The sequence below is a fragment of the Streptopelia decaocto genome (genome assembly GCF_964273445.1).
Source record: "Streptopelia decaocto genome assembly, chromosome: 5".
Taxonomy (NCBI): Eukaryota; Metazoa; Chordata; class Aves; order Columbiformes; family Columbidae; genus Streptopelia; species Streptopelia decaocto.
The window spans coordinates 57,153,134-57,175,408 of record NC_138659.1 but is presented as its reverse complement, the minus strand read 5'-3'; the positions used below and the strand labels follow the sequence as shown (position 1 = coordinate 57,175,408).

Genomic DNA, 22,275 nt, shown 5'->3' with positions numbered 1-22,275 from the left:
GAAGGAAAAAAATACTTGAACTCACGTGGGATTACAGCATGACGAGACAAAGAAACCAACCCTTCAGAAACAGAGATGAACAGTGAGCGCTGGACTAATTTCTAGATTTCTTTGCAGAAACCTCTGTTCTGGACCAGATCCCCTGTGAGATAAGCATGAAGCAAAGTCTAATTTTGAAAACTGAAGCTATAAGATGGTGGACAACAGCTGGGTGAATGCAGGGGAGCCACAGGGAAATGGTGTGGTACTGTTGGCCAAAGAGTTCTTACCCTTGCAATTAGCTTTGGTCCCAGTGAACATTTTCTGGACACAGTAATGAAGGAAGCCTTATGGAAGGAGCTGAAGGATGGTGAGGTGGCTTTGTGGGTTTTTAGGATGAGTATGCCCCAGGTATGAGAGTGGCAAAAGTGGAGGTGTGCTTGTTTTGAACATTAAAGAGGGCTGGCATCCTGTGCTGCACAAAGCACTTCAGCTCTGAATGAGAGACCAAAGATGGGCTGTCACATGGACTGAAAACCAAGACAAGCGATGGGGCAGAGCATTAAATAGGAAAATGTCACAAGCAAGAGCTCCCCTTGGCAGCAGCGCTGCAGGTGAGTACAGGCAAGGCCAGCGGACGCCCGTGCCAGCGAGCAGAAAGAAGAATTACATCAAGGCTGTGGATGGAGGAGGGCTGAGGGAGGGACTGCTCATTTGCTTATTTATTATCCGTTGTATGAGATTGCAGCTCTGATTAGTGTATTGATTCCAGCCTGGAGGATGTAGCACTAGGGGTAGCTTCATTTACAAAAACAAGTGGATTTAATCACACAAGCTCATAATAATTAACCAATGAGCAGGACATTGAACCTTCCTCTGCTATTGATGGTAAGGGGGTTGTTCCTGAGCTATTACTCATTGTATCACCCTTGACTTCTGAGCCACTAGTAGGTGGCTCCATGAACCATGAGACAGCAGAATCCTCGCAGTTGCCCAACCTTCCCCTTTTACCTGCTGCTCCACAAGAGCATGCATGATCAAACAAATTCAGTTCTGGCCTTAAAGTAGCACCATCCCTACCTGCCCCCATACCTCCACCTTTCTGAGCAGCAGGGTGATGTGACAGTCATCCTTCTTGAGAATGGTCCTCTGGCTGTCTCAGTTGCCTTAGCATGAAGATTCAAAGTCTCTTTTGGGTTTTGTGGTCAGCCAGCTGCCATAACATGCAGACAACCCAGAGATGTGGGAAAGGGAGAAGCAAAAGGAAGAGCAGGGCAAGCCTACAGGCTCTGCAGGCCAGAAGAAGTTGGTAAAAGGAACCTTGATCCTGGGGACTCGGAAGGATCCCTGCAGCATGTGGTCAGGTCAGCTGCCAGATGCTGCGAGTCCCCAAGCCTGGAGCGCTGCTGGTGTCCTGGGCCTCATGGCTGGGTGGTACATGAGAAAAAGGCTGCTGTCTTCTTTGTCTCCTGAGGGACCAGTCTTTGCTGGACTTTTTTGCAGCGTTCAGCAGGCTTGTTCTAGCAGGAAAGATCTGTTGCACCAAAGTTGTCTTTGGTGGGTCTATACGAACTTGTCTTGGTCGGTGTGCACCGGTGGAGGCTGTGGTTTCTGAGTGATGGCTGTGGTGTCCTGCAGTGACACTGAGAGTGGCTTCCCTGCATCTCCCCTTTCATCTCTTTGTTGGGCCTTCCTCTCCTCCCTTCCCCAGAGCCCACGCTGTTTCCAAAGCCCTTTTGGTCACTGCTTTGGTCTGTGGTGTTGTGCAAGAGTACCAAGTTAACAATTAACTGTGTGTCATCAGGGATTTTGTCCCAACACCACTTGCGGGTGTGTGGGGACTTTTATCCCAAGCATCCACCCAGCGCTCGCACAGCCAGGCAGAGCGAGGGGAAGGAGCCGCTGTCTCTTCTCACCTGAGCCATGTCGGCAGCCCTGGAGGAGTTCTGCGGCTCTGTCTTTTGGGTGAGTGGCTACATCGCCCCCATTGCCTGTTCTTGGGGTAGGATGCTCAGTGGAAGGGGCAGGCAGGACATCCCAAGGCTCATGGCGTGTTCAGCTGGTGAGACCCAACTTGCCCACAGTCAGCTGAGGTTCAGTATTTCTCCAGGGCTGCCACACACTGAGCAGTGTGCACGGCCCGGGTGGTATCTGTGAGACAACCATGTAAATGACAGTTCCCTGAGTGAGCCCTGTCCTGTTCTACTCCTGCAGTCCAGCTGGGAACATGGGACACCCTGCACGGACCTCTTGGGGAATGAATAGTTTGGGTCCAGCTGCTGCAGCCGGCTTGGATGCAGCAAGGGGTGTTTGTGGGATGGCCCTTCCAGGTTCAGGCAGATATATGGGTAGGGGGGCATCACCTGGGACCTTGGATGAACACTGAGATGCTCAGCCAGGAAGGTGAGTGTTGAGGAGGAGCATGCAGTGGGGTAGAACAGGGTGGGCGGGAGCTACGGGAGTGCTGGCTCTTGTGCTGTGAGCCAGATGAGAGTTGAGCCATCCAAGTGATTTGGCTGTCTGTCCTTGCCGTCCCCAGAATGACTCCTTCCTCGCTCGTCCAGATGCCGACCTGCCTGTGTGCTTCCAGCAAACTGTGCTGGTCTGGATCCCCCTTGGCTTCATCTGGATTTTGGGACCATGGCAGCTTCTGCCCATGTGCAAATCCAGAGTCAAGAAATCCTCTGTGACCAAACTGTACATCATCAAACAGGTAGAGTGGGGCTGAGGGGCACAGAGGGCAGGCTGGAGCAGCTTTCGATGGAGAGGTGGTGATTGGAAACCCTCTGGGCTGGAGTCAGGTGTGGGATGGAGAGATGAGAAGTGTAGGAGAAAATGAGCAATGGGTGAGGGCACCATCTGGGACAGAAATGTAAAGAGGAGCCCAGCACAAAGCATATTTGGGATCGAGAGGATAACAGGGCTGGGATGCACTGGGAGGGAGGGCTGAGGTGTGTACTGGGGCCTCTCATCTTGTGGGCTGTTATCCACTGAGATTAAAATGACGGCTGCGCTCCTGTGGGAGGACCCTAGAAAGCTCTTCTGGGCCAGGTTTGGGTTGGAAAGGGTGTTACTGTGAACAGGGCACAGTGCTTTTATGTCAGACTGTGTTGTCTCCCCGCGGCTCCCTGTGCCCACAATGGGCTGGGTCTCCCCTCATGGCTGCTCCTCCCTCCCCGCAGGTGCTGGCTGCCTTGCTGTTGCTGACAGCAGTGGCAGAGTTGGCCGTGGCGTTTGTGGAGGACACAGAACAGGAGCTACTGCCAGCTGTCAAGTACACAAACCCCAGCCTGTACATCATCACCTGGGTAAGGGATCAGCCAGGAAATGTGCTGGGTGTCACCAAAGAGGCAGGGTGTGAGACCGCGGGGCCAAGCAGCAGAAAACTTCCCGCAGCACAGAGATCGGCTGGAAGCCGTGTCCACGAGGGACGCGTAGCCTGGAGGGTGGATTGGGACTAACTCTGACCACTTGTGGGTGGTGCACAAGGGTGAGAGGTTGAGGGCACGTGTCTGGTTGAACAATGCTCTGCACTTTTATCTTTACAGCTGAGATAGGTACTGTGCACTGAGTGCAGCTGAGCTTTCTGGCAGAAGCCTTAGTAGCAGCAGTTTGGGTTTCACGGGACTGATCGCACAGAGTGAACATCAGACTATAGTTTGCTGCTCTGATGTCTCACAGCTTCCTATGGGTTGCTGCTCAGTTTGTGTAAGGAGTTGAGAAGTGCCACAGGGCACCCAGATAGAGGACAGAGCTGAGGACATCGGGGCTATTAACTTGATGGAAATTGCATATATCTCATATAAGACATGGAATATTCTAACAGTCTTAACAAAGCCATAGTGCTCAAGAGCTACACTTAAGAGCAAAAGTAACACCCCCATTTGCTATCCTTTGTATTTTGTCATGTCATTTGGTTTCATGTGCAGAGTTCACATGACATTATCAACCAATGGGATTGCCCAGAAAGGCTGCACTGCTGGGTCTCTGGTCTGGCTTTAATTCCAGGTCTGGAGGCAAAGATGCAGGAGACAGGGTGTGACTCCTCACAGCTGGGCATATCTGAGAATCTGGGATGAGAACAACTGAAAAGTGTCAGGGTGACTACTGCTGTAGTGTCAGGGTGTCTTTAGCCCTTGCTTTTCCTATAAGGAGCCTGACCTTATGTCTTCCTGAAATAAACCTTTGCCCTGTGCAATTCCAAATCTTATGTAGGGTTGGCAGTGACCTCAGGCACTGGGAGCTCAGTGTCTTCAAGGCAGAGAATCCCAGCAGATCCTATGTGCTGGCATCCCGGGACATGCGCTCCCACAGCATGTTTAGAGCCTAGACCTAGTCCCGCAGCCCTGCCTGAACCTCTGACTGATTCTCCTCCCCCCAGCTCCTGCTCCTGCTGATCCATGAAGCACGGCGCTTCTGCTTGCACAGAGACTCAGGGATACTTTTCTGCTTCTGGATACTGTCCCTGCTCTGTGGGGTATTGCCGTTCCAGTCGCTCGTCCGGAGAGCCCTGCAGGTTGGGTTTGTGCTTCCCTGTGGTCTTATCTTCCCGAAGAATGTCCCTTCAGACTTCATATCCTGACAAGCTCTCAGTGGTATCACCAAGGTCCCAGCTGCCCTTGGGACCTTGGAGAACCAGAAGAGACCTGAGAAGGAATGGTTCTTTGAATTCATCCTGCGCCTTTGGGGAGGCATAAGCTCTCCAGTACCAATTTCTCCCCTTAGGGACTTATGGGAGGAGGTCAGGGACACACAGGGAGGGGTGGTGAAGGGAAGCTGAGCCAGGACCCAGAGCGAGTTTCGCATTGCCATGTTGCGCTCAGCCATGGTCACTGTCCTGGAGATGGATCTTTTCTCTGAGGACCAAGCGGCCTTGAGACAAGCCCCAACTCACCTTGGCCTCTCCATTCCTACAGGCACCAATCTCTGACATGCCACGGTTTGTCCTTTTCTTCATCTCCTATGGGCTCCAGTTGCTGCTCTTCCTTGTCTCGGGCTTCTCAGACGTTGCCCCAGAAACAAAGGAAATCACAAAGCAGGTGCGAGGTCCATGCAGGAGTGGGCTTGGGGTGCCACATCCCAGCTGGTGTTGTGTGGGGCAGGGTGGGCTCCATTCAGAAGCTCTTCCTAGGCCCTGTGGGACGGCAAGTCTGGGGACTTCAGCCTGGAGCATCTGCATGTGTGACCAAGGGCAGCTGCTTCTGGCTGTGAGATGGGGTTTCTGGGGCTGGAGATGGCATGGATTGAAACCTCTGGTGTTCCTTAATGGCTGGGGGTGCTGAGTCAACTCTCGTCAACACCATCCCTCAGCATCAATGATCTCTTTCTACCCACTTCGCATTCTACCCTAGAACCCAGAGGTGACAGCCTCCTTCCTGAGCTCCATCACCTTCGCATGGTACACCAGGTGAGCTGGGCTCTGCGGGAGGTTGGGCTGGTGAATGTGGGGGTGCTTTAGGGCGGAGCCAGTGCTGTTTCGGAGAGCCTGCAGGACAGGCTGCTTGGAGTTAGTTGAGAGAGGCACCACATTCAGAGCAGTCTGTGCAGCCTGAGCTCAGGGCCAGGCTGGCCGTAAGGGCTCTGCATTTGCAGCAAGAACTCTCCCTTGGGTGTAGTGCGAGAGACTTGCTGAGGGGAGGTTTCTCTGCCCCACAGCATGGTTTTCAAGGGCTACCGCAAGCCTTTGGAGATAGAGGATATCTGGGAATTGAAAAGTGAACAAAAGACACAAGCTATGTACGCTGCTTTGGAGAAGAACATGAAGACTGCAGTGAGGAAGGCCCAAGCAGAAATGGAAAAACGGAAACGCAAGAAAAGACGCCGGGAACATGACCCAGACCATGGGAACAACCTGAGCAAGGCCCAGAGCCAAGACATTCTCATGCTGGTAAATCCCTTCCCACTCCTGGCCTTGCATGGGACTGAGAGATCAAGGTCCAGCCTTGGGGAGTGGGGTCACCTCACCTCCCTGCAGCCCCTTGGCTGAGCTTTCCCCTCTTCAATTCTGCAAGGCCATGGGCAAGGAAGGGGGAACCCATAACAAAGTCTTCCCTGGCCTTGGCAGATCCCCCGTGTTTTGAGAGACCAAGAAAGTCTCCATCTTTATGCCCTACAAAAGGACAGGAACCACCTCAATTCTGCAGTGCAAGCAGCTCCCTTATGTCTTAGTCTTCCCTTCACCCCAATACTTCCAAGCAATGAGGTCAGAGTGAGCATCACTATGATCACTTCTAGCCTCAGATTCTGCCTGGGGCACCTGATTTCTGGCCTGAGGGTTTCAGGCTGATCAGGGGTTTGCAACAGCTGTCTTTGGCACATCTGCACAAGACAGGTGTTAGTGTTGGGGGGCATATGACATGAGCAGAGATCAGTGAGAGGGAACATGACAGGAGGTAATGCTAAGGCTTCATTCAGGATACCTCACCTGGAGGCTGTGGCACTGCACGGGAAGTGTCCTTCCAGGTGCAAGGAGACTGTACAACAAGCTCCTTTACTTCTGTGTGGGCTTTCCTCTAGGAGGAGAAGCAGCCAAAGAAGAAGAAGAAGAAGGACAAAGGGGACTCCAGCCCTCACAAGGATTACCCCAGGGGCTGGTTAATAAAAACCCTGTGCAAGACTTTTTGGAAGAATCTCCTGGTATCTGTGGCTATCAAGCTGGTGCATGATGCACTTGTGTTTGTCAGCCCCCAGCTGCTGAAGTGAGTCCTTCTCTGTCCCTATCTCCATTCTGGCTTTGCCCCCAGTCCCACAGCCTCCCTATGTGCAGTGCATCCAACCCAGCTCCATCTGTGTACCTCTCCCAGCCCCACACCCTGGGGACTTTTTGTGTCCTCACCAAAGACATGAGAATACGTTGGGTTACAGTTTAATGAAAAACTGATCCGAGCCGGCTGCCAGCTCTTATGGGTGATATCTTGCTCCCTGTTCCGTCCATGGAGACAGTCCTGGCTCTTCTCTGGGCCCCTTCATGAGTCAGTCTAGCTCAGCCCAGCAGGACCTGCCCCACTTGTTTTGCAGAGCTGCACCGTCTCTGTGCATGGTCTGTTCACAAGTGACCCATTGCTGAATGTCCCTGGGGCAGGGGTCTCCAGCGTGCTGAAGTGTCAACCCAGCTGTCTGGGCAGGGTCTCTGTCACTCTCCTTGTGAGGATGCTCTCCCTGCCTTGGTTTGGAGCATCCTGCTGGGGCCTGTCTCAATAGGGTGGGGGTCTCATGGGCTGCTCTGCCTCCAGGCTGCTGATCGCCTTTGTGTCAGACGAGGAGTCCTTTGCCTGGCAGGGCTATGTGTACGCCATCCTGCTCTTCCTGACGGCAGTGATCCAGTCCCTCTGCCTGCAGCAGTACTTCAGCTTGTGCTTCGTCCTTGGCATAAATGTGCGTGCCAGTCTCATCGCTGCCATCTACAAGAAGGTTGGTATAGCCCTGCCATCACACCCATTGACTTCCTCCAAGCTGGGCTGGCAATACTGACATTCACTGCCTGCCCCATCAACCTGGGGTGACTTTCCTTTTCTTCCCAGGAAGGCATGGGGCGAGCCTAGCTTGTGGGACACTCACCCAGCCCTGGGGACACTGCGGGTGCTAGTTCTGCCTGGGACCTGGGTGCTGCAGCTGTGTGTTTGACAGCTACCAGGGGCCACGGGAGGTTTCTCTTCCGAGCAGTGAAACACCCAGGGCAGCTGCTGCTGGGATTCCTGCATGGGGTTATGTTTCTTTGCTCCCAGCATCCAGTGGCTCCTGGTGTGCAGACAGTGATAGCAGCACCTGTGGCTGGCAGAGAGGCACCAGCAGCAAACCCAGGAGCAGTTTTAGCCTGGCCTGACAATTCCCTGCTCTGCGCCATGCTGCTGGCAGCCAGGCTGCTCCCAGACCAGCATACGGTGACTCGTGCTTTTCTTCTGCAGGCTCTGACCATGTCCAGTGCCACTCGCAAGGAGTCCACAGTGGGAGAGACTGTGAATCTGATGTCAGCTGATGCCCAGAGGTTCATGGACATGGCCAACTTTGTTCACCAGCTGTGGTCATCCCCCTTGCAAATTATCCTGTCCATTTTCTTCCTCTGGGAAGAGCTGGGCCCCTCTGTCCTGGCTGGCATTGCCATCATGGTGCTGCTCATCCCCATAAATGCGTTACTGGTTGCCAAGTCCAAAAACTTCCAGGTCAGTGGTGGAGCTCACCCTTCCCTTCCCTGTGACAGCCCAGGTGTATTTCCAAGGGTGAGCTGCTGTGTAGGTGACCTCTGGCTCTTCTGTTTGTAGGTGAGGAACATGAAGAACAAGGATGAACGTATGAAATTAATGAGTGAAATCCTCAGTGGAATAAAGGTAAACAGTGGAGTGGAGACAATGCTGAGCAGCTCCTGCATCCCTCTCCTTACTGCACTCTGCCTAGAAGCAGTGCACTTATATAACCATACAGCACCAGTGTTACAGTCTTACTTGGAGCCCCTGTGTGTGGCGTAGCCACACCTCAGCCTCTGCAGTTGCCTTGGCTTCCTCACCTTTTTAAAGCTGTCTGCGGAGAAGCTCTGGGTACCCGGACCAAGACTTGGGAGCCAAGAGAGGGTTTTCTGGATGGCCATGGTGGTGAGCAGGTTGCCATTATGGTAGAGGAGCTGGCAGTGACCTGTAAACTGAGGATGAGAGAGTGGGAATGCTGTGGGGAAGTGCTCTGAGCCATGGGGCAGGACAGGAGAGGGGAGATGCAGCGGATAAGCAGGTTTCCTGAGCAAGTCAGGAGCTGGTGATGGAGGTGCTGACCACCAACAAGAGCTGAGTGTGGAGGTGAACATTCCCATGAGGCCAGCACCCACTCACCCTGCTCATTCCACAGATCCTGAAACTTTTTGCCTGGGAGCCTTCATTTGAGAAGCGAGTCAATGATATCCGGGCACGCGAGCTCAAGGACTTGGCAAACTTCAGCTACCTGCAGGCAGTCTCTGTTTTCGTGTTCACGTGTGCCCCGTTCCTGGTGAGCACCAGTGGGTCTGGGCAGGACTGTGCCATCCTCAGAGCTGGGGTTGGGCTGTGTCCAAGGGGGTGGGATAGTCCTGGCTGCTGGCAGGAGAGCCATGGTTGGGAAGGAGTCCCATCAGAGTGGTGAGATGGGGCCTGGAGAAGGGAATCAGTAGGGGAACAGGTCCCAAGCAGAAAGGCACTGCTGAGGCCTTAGGGGAGCATGAGGAGCTGGGCTGCTTACAATCACGCTGATGGTGACTTTCCCTGCTATCTGTCCTAGGTCTCCTTGGCCAGCTTTGCTGTCTACGTGCTGGTGGATGACAACAACGTTCTGGATGCAGAGAAGGCCTTTACTGCCATCTCCCTTTTCAATGTGCTGCGCTTCCCCATGGCCGTGCTTCCCATGGTCCTCTCTTCCGCGGTGCAGGTCAGTCCTCACGTAGGGCAGGGGGTGACAAGGGATCTCATAACACCTCTGCCCAAACCAGCACATAGGGCTCAGGTGTCTGATGGACCTTGGTTTTGGACACCCAGGGGTGAGTGCACAGGTCTCTGCTGGACCTGGGGTGAGACAGTACTCACATACATGACACAGGCTTTGGGCTCAGAGTTTGGGGCTGGTGCTTGAGTGGGGGCTGTGTGCATGGGGGGTCTGCTTATGGGGCTCCTGCCAGCCCACCCAGCTGCACCCCATGCCCACATGCCATCCTTGCTCTGCAATGGTAGACCAAAGTGTCGACGGTGAGGCTGGAGCGCTATCTGGGTGGAGAAGACCTGGACACCTCAGCTATCCACCACAACCCCATTGCAGGTAGGTGAACCTTCAGGTTAGTCCCTGTGGGTCACAGGCTGGCCCAGTTCTGGGCTTTCCCAGCCCTGAGTGACATCTCTCTGTGGACAGGCAGCGCTGTGCGTTTCTCAGAGGCCACCTTTGCCTGGGAGCGAGACGGCAATGCTGCGATAAGAAAGTGAGTGGTCTGCACCATGTTGGGGGCAGATGAGTGATGTTAGTTGGGGACAGCAGTCACGTCTCCCAGTGCTGCCAGAGGCGAGTGCCCCAAAGATGCTGCTCTGTGCTGGTCCCATGAAGGAGCTGGGGAGGGTGACCCAGCAGTGCTGCTTTCTCAGCCCTCATGTCTTTGCAGCATCACCCTGGACATTGCGCCTGGGAGCCTGGTGGCCGTGGTGGGGGCTGTGGGCTCAGGCAAATCTTCGCTGGTGTCAGCCATGCTTGGGGAGATGGAGAATATCAAGGGACACATCAACATCCAGGTGAGAGGAGCAGCTGGCATGGCGGGCTATGGGGCTACCTGGGAGCTCAGCGGGGTGGCAGCAGGGCAGGACTGATCCTGGAGTGGTGGATCAGGGCAAAGACAAACTGCAGGAGATGACAGTGTTCTTATGTCTCCCTTTCCAGGGCTCACTGGCCTATGTGCCCCAGCAGGCCTGGATCCAGAATGCCACACTGAAAGACAACATCCTTTTTGGGTCAGAACTGGATGAAGCCAGGTATCAGCAGGTCATCAAGGCATGTGCCCTCCTTCCAGACCTGGAACTGCTGCCTGCAGGTGACCAAACAGAGATTGGAGAGAAGGTATCAGCCACAGGCACTAAGGGTTTCCTATAGCATGACCTTTCTGCACCTACAGCACAGGATAGAGCTGTTGTCCTGTGCCAGCCCAGGGCCCACAGAGGTCCCTTCCCTTCCAGGGCATTAACCTGAGTGGTGGCCAGAAGCAGCGAGTCAGCCTGGCCCGGGCAGTGTACAGCAATGCAGACATCTACATCCTGGATGACCCACTGTCTGCTGTGGATGCTCACGTCGGCAAGTATCTCTTTGAGCATGTCCTGGGACCAAAAGGGCTGCTGCGAAACAAGGTGAGCACCCATGCCCTCCTCCCCACCACCCAGCCAGGCAGGAGTGACACTGGCATGGTGTTGACTATCCAGGGAAGGCTGAGGTTGCTTGCTTGGGGCAAAGAGGGTTCTGTGGTTTTCACGTGGGGCTGCAGCAGGCAGAAGAGGCTTCATAGGCCCCTAGAGGGGTGCCCTGTGTCCTCATAGCCAGGCATTGATAGGCAGAGGTCCCTGAGTAGGAGACAGAGAGCCTGCAGACCCATGGCTGGGGGGCAAGGGGTGCTCTGATGCTCACTACCCTGCAACCACTTTGTTGCAGACGCGGATCTTGGTGACGCACAGTATCAGTTTCCTGCCTCAGGTCGATAACATCGTGGTGCTGGTGGCAGGAGCAGTGTCTGAGCACGGCTCCTACAGCACGCTGCTTGCAAACAGGGGGGCCTTTGCCCAGTTCCTGAACTTGTATGGCAGCCAGGAGGAGGATGCTTCAGAGAAAAATACCACAGGTACTGGGAACACAAGGGGGCTGTGACAGTTGGAGGGGCCATGTGTGTGTCTTGGGGTGCTAAAAATCCCAAGACCTGATCCAACACTCTGACCTGGCTCCATCTAGCCCAGGCACCAGTGGTGGCCACTGTGAATCCTTCCCAGCTTCTGAAAATCAGCAGCACAAGGACTTTCTGCCTAAGATTTGCATCCAGGCATTGTGTTGAACTGCCAGAGAAGGACCTGTCTAATAGTTTTACTCCCTTTGAAGTTTACTGTTGTTTATGGGTCCCATAATGTTATGTAGCAACAGGCTCCATACCTTAGTGATGCTGGGGTGTGGAAGATACCCTTTGGTTTATTCTAAACATACTGTTGGAAAACATTTAATCTTTATCATGTCCCTCAGTGCTATGGGGAGGAGTGGTGTCAGATCAGGTGGATGCTCACCCTGCCTGGGCTCAGCCCAGTTTTTCAGCTTAAGCCTGGCTATTCCCAGTCCATCCCCACAGGACCCATCTCCACTGGCTCAGAGGGATGTTCCCAACCTGGAATGACTTGATCTACCAGATCTTGCACTTTCTAAACCAGGACAAATCTCTGGCTGTAGTCCCACTGGTGGTACCAGGATAAGTTCCACTGATCACAAGTGGCATTCCCCAGGGTGGGGTACTGGGGCCAGTTCTGTTTAATCTCTTTATCAATTTTCTGAGTGAGGGGATTGAGTACACCCTCAGTAAGTTTGCAGACAACACCAAGTTGGATGGGAGTGTTGATCTGCTGGAGGGCAGGATGGCCATACAGAGGGATCTGAACCGGCTGGATTGATGGGCTGTGGCCAATTGTATGAGGTTTAACAAGGCCAAGTGCCGGGTCCTGTACTTGGGTCACAACAACCCCATGGAGCGCTACAGGCTTGGGGAAGAAAGGCTGGAAAGCAGCCTGGAGGAAAAGGACCTGGGGGTGTTGATTGACAGCTGGCTGAACATGGCTGCCCAGGCAGCCAAAAGGCCAACAGCATCCTGGTGTGCATCAAGAACAGTGTTGCCAGCAGGACTAGGGCAGTGACCGTCCCCCTGTACTCCATGCTGGTGAGACCCCACCTCGAATCCTGTATTCATGTTAGGAAGACATGGAGGTGCAGGAGAGAGTTCAGAGAAGGGCAATGTGGCTGATGACGGGTTTGGAGCACAAGTCTTATGAGGAAAGGCTGAGGGAACTGGGGCTGTTTAGCCTGGAAAAAAAGAGGCTGAGGGGAGACCTTCTCGTGAAAGGAGGTTGTAGCATGGAGGGTGTCGGTCTCTTCTCCCACATAAGAAGTGATAGGACAGGAGGAAATGCCTTCAAGTTGCACCAGGAGAGGTTTAGATTGGATATTAAGAAAAATTTCTTAACCAAAAGGGTTGTCAAGCATTGAACAGGCTGCCCAGAGAAGCAGTGGAGTCACCATCCCCAGAGTTATTTAAAAGAGGCATTGATGTGGTGCTTAGGGACTTGATTTAGTTGTGAACTTGGCAGTGTTAGGTTAACAATTAGACTCAATGATCTTAAAGATCTTTTCCAACCTTAATAATTCTATGATTCTAAGTCAGCAACACAGACTGCCTCCGTGCAGACCTTTAGTCCTGTATCCCCTGTCAGTTGTCTCCAGCACAATGGATTTCTTTCTCCTCCTGCTGTATTGGGCTTGCAGCAGGGTTGGAAGAGACTTTGATGTGTGGTGGTAGGACCCAGCCTGGGCCTGGGGTACAGGGTGGAGCTGAGTGCAGCAGAGCTGTGGTGCATGGGATCTACTCTCTTCTCCATGCCTGACAGCACCTTCCCACATCCCTGTGCTTGTAGCTGTTGCATTAGCTGCGGATGAAGAGCAGAGTGATGAAGACATGGAGCCTTGCATGGAGGAGAGCCCTGAAGATGTGGTGACCATGACCCTGAAGCGAGAGGCCAGCATCCGACAGAGAGAGTTCAGTCGCAGGTGGGAACTCAACCTGAGCTCTCAGCTCCCTCCTCTACCCCCTGCTCTGCTCCCCTGGAGACAGGGGTCTGGGGTCTTCCTGGGGGGGCTCCCGCTGGAAGCCTGCCTACATACTCCTACCACTAGCTGGGCTGGGTCAGGAGCATGTGCTCTTGCTTTTACTCACAGTAGTGTGTCACAGCCTTGCTCTGTGGTCTTGCCTGAAACTCCTGCTGCTGGCTGGTTCTGCTTTTGGGGATGAGGGTTATGATTTCATGGCTGCAAATGCCTAGGGCTTCCACAAGACTAATTCAAAGCTGCCCCAGTTAGGACATTTCCCAGAGGGCTCCAGCACTTGTGTCCCAATGCAGCATGGGGATGGACCCCCCAGGAGAGTAGGACCCATCCAGCATCCTGTGACTAATGGTGCCCGTCACCTCCCTGCAGCCTTAGTAAAAACAGCACCAATTCCCGGAAGAAGGCCCAGGAAGAGCCCCCAGAGAAGGTGAAGGGCCAGCAACTGATTGAGAAAGAAGCTGTGGAAACTGGCAAGGTGAGGAGGGTGGATGGAGAAAGCATTGTGCTGCCCTGGCTTAGTGCTACAAGACCCTGACTGTGGCTCAGAGAGGCTGGTGCTGACTCTCTGTGGCCCCACTGCAGCCAGAGCTGCCTGGGGCTCATGGGCAAAGTGGCAGAGGGGACCAGTGTGGGCAGCATGGTGGGAGTCCCAGGGCTGTGCTGGGTGTCACTGGACACAGTTTGCTGGGCAGTGGTGATGGGCTGAACTGGTCCACAGGTGAAGTTCTCCATGTACATGCGGTACCTGCGTGGTGTTGGCTTGTGGTATTCTTTCTGGGTTGCCATGGGCTACGTCAGTCAGAACGCTGCCTACGTGGGGACCAACCTGTGGCTCAGCGCCTGGACGGAAGATGCACAGCGCTACCTGAACGAGACCTACCCTGTGCAGCAGCGAGACCTGCGAATCGGTGTCTTTGGGGTGCTGGGACTGTCCCAGGGTGAGTGTGGGAGCAGAGGGGTTCCTGCTCACCCCAGCTGTGAGGTTCAGAAGGGATATGACTCACAAAACCCGCAGCCAGCAATGTGGCAAGGAGCAAGGGACCAGCACTGTGTCCATCTGTCTGCTGTTGCCTTTCCTCCTGCTCCTGGCTGAACTAGGGGCAGGTATCAGTCTGAAGCCAGTGTAAATTTTCCCAAGAAGTTTGTGTTGCCCTCTGAGGTTGAAGATCACTGTCCTTAACCAGTTTGCAGATAGTGCCGGGGCCCAAAGCTTTCATGAAGGGTTGATGTTCTTCCTCTGTGGTGGGACACAGTTACTGTGGCCTCCCAAGAAGGTCGGATGCAGGACTGTCACAGTGGTTTGCTGTGGAGCTGCTGGGTTGGAGCTGCTTGATGTGTCCCTCCAGCCAAAGGGTGCCTGAGGCCAGTGTCACCATGAGCTGGTGATGATCGCCTTGTTCTCTCCTTGCAGCTGTCTTCCTGCTGTTTGCAACCATGCTGTCTGCTCGTGGTGCCATGCGAGCCTCCCGAATTATGCATCAGCACCTGCTCAGCAACATCCTGCATGTGCCCATGAGCTTTTTTGACACGACCCCAACTGGCCGCATTGTGAATAGGTTTGCCAAGGTAAGAGGACAGTCCCAACGAGAAGAAGGTGTTTGTTCCAGCAGGTCTGGAGAGCACTGGGTTGTGGCATAACCCTGTTACTGTTCAGCACTGCACAGGTGAGCCCTTATCAGGGCCTGGAAGGGACCGGAAGGGCATGGTGGATGCAAGGCTGACTGAGGCAAACCAAGCCCTGGGCTATATTAGGAGGAGAGTGGCCAGCTGATCACAGCAACTTATTGTCTCCTCTGCTTAGTGCTAGGGAGGCCAGACCTTGATTCTGTGGCCTGTTTTGGGGACACCTGGTCAAGAGAGATGTGGAGAAACTAAAGAAGGTCCAGAGTAGATTACCAAGAGAGGCAGGAGCCTAGAGCTCACATCCCGTAATAAGTTGCCCATCTGCTTATGGATTCTCAGCAAATTATACCATCTTTCCTGTGTAAATGAAGGTCATAAAACAAAGACAAAACAAGAAAGGAGGGAGAATACAGACAGGTGGTGTCAAGTGCGCAGCAACTCCTCTTCTTCCTTCAGTGACATCTCTTGATTTTTGGGAATAAAAATCTCTCTTGAGGGAACAAGCCTGTGGGCCTGCTGGGTTTATTCTGAGATGAGGTTTATTCTGAGATACATGGTGCTCAGCTAGGAGAGGGACGATGACAAGCTGGAGACCTGGGAGTACCTGCATGGACCTGGGGTTAGCCCTGTCCCTCTTTCTGCCTCAATTCCTGCCCTGACACCCTGGATCCAGGTGAGGATGCAGTTCCCAAAGCTGGTCTGTGCTACAGGAGAATATTATAGAAAACATCTCAGTTAAATCAGCCATTCCCAAGCTAAGAGCTGTGGCCCTAAATGGGGTTGTGACCTTAACACCAATTCAGCATCATCCTAAATTTTTGCAAGGGTCTGTCACTGTGTTACCATATGAGTGTCTAGAAGCCCCACATGTGTGGAACCTTTGGGCTTCTCCCTCTCCCTGGGGTCACTGACTGCTTCTACCCACTTCTTTGTGTGCTCCAGGACATCTTCACGATAGATGAGACCATTCCCATGTCCTTCCGCACGTGGCTTGCCTGTTTCACGGGCATCATTAGCACATTGCTCATGATCTCCCTGGCCACCCCATTCTTTGCTCTTCTTATCATTCCCTTGGGCATCTTCTACTATTTTGTGCTGGTGAGTAACTGGGGCTTCAGAGAAGCTTCTGCCCTGCTCAGAGCAGTATCTTTGTTGCTGCTGGGCTTTGTGTTGGTAACCAAGCTGTGTCCCTCATTTCAGCGCTTCTACATCTCCACATCACGCCAGCTACGACGTCTGGACTCTGTAACTAGGTCTCCCATCTACTCCCACTTTGGTGAGACAGTGTCAGGCCTTTCCGTGATCCGGGCCTATGGACACCAAGAACGGTTCCTGCAGCAAAATGAGAGCACCATGGACATCAATCAGAAGAGTGTTTACTCCTGGATAGTCTCAAATAGGTGAGTTTTACTCATTATGCCACAGCACAGCCTGCAGCACCCCTGCCCAGCGGCTTCTGGGTCCTGAGGGAGGTCCCTGAGATGCTGCAGTTCTCCCTCTTGATCTCAGGATTGAGGGTCTATGTAGGAACTGGGGGAGCTTGGGACAGGGACACCATCTGTGGTAAGGATACATTTTAGGGTGATTTTGAAAGCCAGAGTGTGTCGCCATACAAAGTGTCCAGAGCCTGGGCAGGCTGAACTGTGCTGTCAAGGGCTGAGATGGTCTTGGTGGGTTCTGGAAAAAAACCCCAGACTGATGCTCCAGACCAGGTGGGAGTGTGATGGGGACAGTATCTGGTGTTGATATGTTACTGTGTAGATGCTTTGGGTTTGTGAGGGTTGTACAGATACGTGGCATTACCAGCACTGAAAGTTCTGTGTGAGACACAGAGACTGACAGATACAATGAACTTGCTTGCAGAATCAGCCACAAATCACATGCTGTGTAGGTGCAGGTACCGTGTGTACAGCACTGGGCTTGGGGCTGGGGGCACAGGGATGCTGGTCTCACTGGTGGGCCCTGTGCCTCTCCCACCACCCCTCAGCCATGCTCTCCTGGTGCAGGTGGCTGGCCATCCGTTTGGAGTTCGTTGGAAGCCTGGTGGTCTTCTTCTCTGCGCTTCTAGCTGTGATTTCAAAGGGCACTTTGAACGGCGGCATCGTGGGTCTTTCTGTCTCCTCTGCCCTCAATGTGAGCCAATGAAAGCTTCCTCTTATTCCAGGGCAGGGCTGTTTCTAGGAGCAACACCCTGATGAGTCTGGGCTGGCTGCAGGATGCTGCCCTGCCTACAGCCCTGATCCATGGAGAGGGGATTAGCTGGGGTGTCCCATCACCTGGCGGGCTGCTATGGAGCCAGGGGAACACACATCCCAGTGTGAGGGGGGTGCCTGCTGCCATGGGGAGGAGCATGTTCCCGCTGTGGATTAGAGATGCTGCAGCAAAGCTGCTCGAGCCCAGGCTGAGCCCTGAGCTGTGGTGGGAGGTGGTTGTTGCTGGGTCCCACTGAGCTCTGCATTCTCTGGCTCTGCCATGCAGATTACCCAGACACTGAACTGGCTGGTGCGGACATCTTCAGAGCTGGAGACAAACATTGTGGCTGTCGAGCGGGTACATGAGTACTCGAAGGTGAAGAATGAGGTGAGTAGACCAGGGTCCAGGCAAACACCTGCTGCACAGTTTGGTGCAAGTCAGCATCACAGGGTGCAACCCTCTAATGCTCCTGTGCACCCAGGCTCCGTGGGTGACAGAAAAGCGTCCACCCCATGGCTGGCCCAGCAAAGGCGAGATCCAGTTCATTGACTACAAAGTTCGTTACCGACCTGAGTTGGAGCTGGTTCTTCAGGGGATCACCTGCAATATTAGGAGCACCGAGAAGGTGAGAACCTTTCTGCCTCTGTCCTCATCATGCTCTTGCCAGAGTGACATGATGTTAAAGTTGTTTCTGTCCTCTTAGCTTTGGTCTGTGGGCTGGGGAAGGATGGTGATGGGATGTGGCTCCTGGGGACTTGAGCTGCAGGGCAAGCATGGAAAGAGAAAGTGTGTGATATGGTGATTGCAGGAAGGCTCACCAGAACAAGACAGAGAGAATCTGCCCTGTCTTCTTCAGCCCCGTCAGCTGGTCTAAAGATCTGCTTCCACAGGTGGGGGTTGTAGGCCGGACAGGGGCTGGGAAATCCTCCCTCACCAACTGCCTCTTCCGGGTGCTGGAGGCTGCTGAAGGGACAATCATCATTGACAATGTGGATATAGCAACGATTGGCCTCCATGACCTGCGCCAGAACCTCACCATCATCCCCCAGGTGAGCTGACCCCCACCTTTCCCTGTCCTACTGCTGCATGGGCACCCCAAGCTCTCTTCCCTGGGCAGTGTATTTGCCTTAGAGCATCCCTGGTGCTGTGAAGAGTCCAAGGGTCTGTGACGATGCCATGACCACCTCTCTGCCCAGCTGCAAGCAGTGGGGTGGGCAGGATGTGGCCAGACTTGGGGACTCTTCTGAATGGCCATGGCATGGCTGAACATGGTGCTGCCCTTGGCAGGACCCTGTGCTCTTTACTGGCACACTGCGGATGAACCTGGACCCCTTTGACCGGTACACAGACGAGGAAGTCTGGAAGGCCCTGGAGCTGGCCCACCTGAAGACATATGTGCAAGACCTTCCTGAGAGGCTGCTGCATATTGTGAGCGAGGGAGGGGAGAACCTGAGGTGAGTGCAGGAGCACAGGCATGCCCAGCTCCCCTGCTTTCCCCTGGTCCCCGGGAACAGCCGCTGTCCAGGGACAAGGGCACGTATGTTTTTGGGAGTGAGGGTGGGAGAACATGGTCCAGTAGTCAGGGCTGTCAGGGAACCAGTGTGAGCCAACCCTTCCATGGTGGCCCAGGGAGCAAGATCCTGAGGCATGTGGTGCTCAGGGTGGCAGATGATCAGCTGGGGCAAGGCTGGGGAGGGCTGTGCAGGCAGGTCAGGTCAGGGCAGGTTGTGGTGGTGGCCTTGCAGAAGTCCTGCTGGTGTCCACCTAGTAACTCAGTTTACCCACCTCATCCCAGCATTGGGCAGCGGCAGCTGGTGTGCTTGGCCCGGGCCCTTCTCCACAAAGCCAAGATCCTCATCCTGGATGAAGCAACAGCAGCTGTAGATTTAGAAACTGATCATTTAATCCAGACGACGATCCGGAGTGAGTTTGCTGACTGCACCGTCCTTACCATCGCCCACCGCCTCCACACCATCATGGACAGTAACAGGTAACACGGGGCAAGGGGGATGGGGCTCTGGACTCCAAGGATAGGGCAAGAGCTGGCCAGCAGCAGAAGCAAGGATGCAGCCGGAGGGACAGGGGTGGATGCAGTGCCCAGTACAGCAACATACAGAGCTTCTAGGAGAGCAGAATAGAGGGATGAGAAAGATGGGTGGGCAGTAGTTATGCCTTTGTGGGGAGAAACACTTTTGGGGATCCTTCTTTAGAGCAATAGGCCATAGAGGAATTGTTGACAACTTGTGTGTGTCACCCTGCCGGCACATGGAGGAGAGTGGTGGCCTCAGCTCTGTGCTGAGAGGTGAACCATGTAACATGGCTGTGGAGCAGCAAGGGTTGGTGGGGCTGTAGTGTTGTCACCAGCAGTGCTATCAAATCGGATCCAGAGAGCTCAGGCCTTCTCCTTCCCTGCTCCAGGGTGATGGTGCTGCAGGCTGGGAGGATTGTGGAATACGACAGCCCCGAGGAGCTGCTCAAGAAGCAAGGTGCTTTCTTCCTCATGGCAAAGGATGCCGGCATCACAAATACAGAAACTTCCATGCTGTAGGTGGACTGGAGCAGTGTGCAGGTGTGCCTGGGCAGCTCCCTCCCACTGGCACTTACCAAACAGGCACTGGCGTTTCCTGCAGCTGCCCAGGAATTTGTCTCTGCAGCTGAGAAGTGGAGAGGGTGGCTTCTCTGACTCCCAGGGAGAGAGGATCTGGACTTGAGTGAGCTGTTAACCTTGCTACCACATCCTGCCTGCTGTGCACATGAGGGTCTGGAGCTGCATAGTTTAGTCCAGTATAGAGGGGAAGTTATCTGCTGGGTGGGGAGATCATGACCCCCACGGGGGGGTCTTCATTTTTGTGCTTCACCATGCCAGAGGAACCTAGCTGATAGATGCTTTAGCACTACAGAATGAAATTTAGAGTTTAATCTGTTATTTACTTTTTGTAAATAAAGTTTGACTTTAAAGCATGGTAAATAAGCCTCAGTTTCACTTTAAACGTGGCTAGTGCTTGGGGGAAGCTGGTAACACAGGTCATGCAGACACACATGGATGGCGTCCAAACCTAGTGGCACAGCTATACCAAGGCATGAACACTCTGATGGCGGAGGTGGAGAAGCCAGGGCCTGCCTTCCCTATGGCTGCAGCTCCTGCTGACCGTAGTGTGACTAAATGAGGCTGCTCCTGGGGCAATCATAACCACTAGTGAGACAGATTTTGGGCTGTGGCTCCACACTACAAACCTGACTGTGGTGGAGAAAGGCTCGAGAGCTGTAGGCACATGCGTGTCCTACACTGACATACAAAAATGTAACACACAAAACATGGCAGTTACTGGCGATAAACTCTGGATTGCTCTTGGGCATGAAAGCCAGGAGCTGCAGCTCTGACATCCGCTGCTGCCATGCCCATATGCACGCTGCTGCTGCCCATTTGCTTGCAGTGGAGCAACCCCCTTCACCCTGGATGGTGGCAGGAGGTCACAAGGCACCCGCAGCCCCAGCTGAGTCATGTACCACACACTGGAGTGAGACTCTAGTGCAATCGCTTCATCTTAATGAAGAACTTCCTGTGAGGGTTTCCTACTGCCCAAGCTGCAGCTGGCACAAACACCAAGGTAGAAGCATGCTGGACCCTACTGAAGGTAAATGTTCTTCCTAGCTCCGCATGGCCTGAGTGAAGCCTGTGGGATTTTTCTCCCAGACCAGCAGCAGCTAGACGCTTCTCCCAACTCTCCCAACACTTACACAGGCACCTCCTGTACACAAAGGTAAATCTTTATTTACAGAGCAGCAGTATAGGGGATACAAACATCTCCTCAAGAGAAGGGAGCTTCCCTCCTTTAGGGCACGGTAGCAGCCAGTAAGACACACCACCCCCTCAAAGGGCACCACATCCCTCCCAGGGAGGACCTTACCCTCCCAGAACACCAGCACCATCTCCAGTGCCCTGCAGGAAAGTGCAGGTGAAGCAATCCTCGTCAGAGCCCCCCCCAAAAAAATCAGGCTGCTGGACAGCTTGTGCTTTGTCTTCTGCCCTGCCCCAGCCCAGAGCAGCAGGTGGGCATATCAGCTCAAATATGGGTCTTGGGCAACAGAGATAACTGTACTGATGTGGGAAATAGCGTTCCAGGCCTCCAGCTCACCTGGAAGATAGGACCCTGATGGCTGCTGCTAGCAGCAGAGTTTGGAAAGGCCTGAGCCCCTGGGAGACCAGTCACAGGGATGAGGCACCCATGGCAGGAGCCTTTAGAGGCCAGACCCATCCCAGCCCTGGAGCTCAACCACTCCCAGCAAACCTCAGAGCTACTTCCTGAGGCAGCGTGTACATGTACCACGCTGAGGTCCTGCACAGACAGGTGAGACCAGGCTCCTGCTGCTGAGAAGGCACAGGGAGCATATTCACAGGGCTCAGACTGCTTTTAGTACTACTTGGCCAAAGACAGACTCCAGAAAATCAGTATTAACCTTCCCCAATTTAAACTCACAGCAGCTCCTCAGCCTTGGTCAAGCCTTACCTGCCTGGGCCATGGCCCCAGGCTTTGCTGCCCTGCTCCTGGTTGGACATGGGAGGCTCGAAGTGCACAGGTGAACTCACCCCTGTCCCCTCACACAAGCTGCCTGCTCTGCCAGCCCACCCTTTTCCTCCCCAGAAGGGGAGGTAACAGCCAGCTGGTGTGGCCCAGGAACACTGCACAGCTGTGAGGGACACAGCCCCAGGGGAAGCAGCGGGGGCTGCAGGGCTGGCCAACTTCCCTGAGGCCCCTGGTAGTCCTGGCAGAACAAGGCATGGGGTGCAGGCTCCTGCGCACTGCCTCACGTGTACTCTGTCTTACGGATGTAACTGGAGGGCACGTAGCCCTGCTTCCCGTGTGCCTCGGCCAGCCACCACTCCCGATTGCCCGTGATGTCCTCAAACTGCAGGATCCTGAGCCTCTGGTTAGCCGACACGCTCAGCTCATTGGTGTTTCGGCCTTTGAAGGTGTAGAGAGCATAATAGACCTGCCAAACAGAGGGAGAGCATCAGCTGGATGGTTGTGCCACACAGCCTTGCTGTGGCATTGCATAGGATGTGTGGACTTCTGCTCCTCTCCCCAAAGTGACAGCCCCAGTCTCATCCTGGCCTCTGCCAGAACTACCCCCACCTGCCCACTCCCA

At 54.1% G+C, this 22,275-nt stretch overlaps 2 protein-coding genes across 4 annotated transcripts in view; one reads left to right on the top strand and one right to left on the bottom strand.

Moving 5' to 3' along the window:
- Nucleotides 1-1,902: 1,902 nt before the first annotated feature.
- On the top strand, nt 1,903-19,675 carry ABCC2 (ATP binding cassette subfamily C member 2; the record flags this gene model as incomplete). The annotated part of the gene is made up of 32 exons (XM_082054417.1): nt 1,903-1,944; nt 2,519-2,692; nt 3,162-3,287; nt 4,361-4,495; nt 4,896-5,018; nt 5,331-5,386; nt 5,635-5,866; nt 6,496-6,677; nt 7,212-7,389; nt 7,884-8,138; nt 8,238-8,303; nt 8,812-8,949; nt 9,217-9,363; nt 9,663-9,751; nt 9,842-9,904; nt 10,082-10,208; nt 10,354-10,530; nt 10,647-10,814; nt 11,113-11,299; nt 13,122-13,254; nt 13,681-13,786; nt 14,030-14,249; nt 14,723-14,877; nt 15,877-16,032; nt 16,135-16,334; nt 16,941-17,067; nt 17,413-17,514; nt 17,609-17,752; nt 18,018-18,176; nt 18,415-18,581; nt 18,923-19,117; nt 19,546-19,675. The coding sequence occupies 32 exons, from the start codon at nt 1,903-1,905 to the stop codon at nt 19,673-19,675; spliced, it is 4,659 nt and encodes a 1,552-aa protein (XP_081910543.1).
- A 1,210-nt stretch (nt 19,676-20,885) lies between these two features.
- DNMBP (dynamin binding protein) overlaps nt 20,886-22,275 on the bottom strand; it is a 34,551-nt gene continuing 33,161 nt past the window's right edge. For all 3 annotated transcript variants that reach the window (XM_082053754.1, XM_082053756.1, XM_082053755.1), the window contains one exon: nt 20,886-22,119. In XM_082053754.1, the coding sequence (XP_081909880.1) occupies nt 21,934-22,119 (186 nt within the window). In that variant the 3' untranslated portion in view covers nt 20,886-21,933. The remainder of the gene's footprint in view (nt 22,120-22,275) is intronic.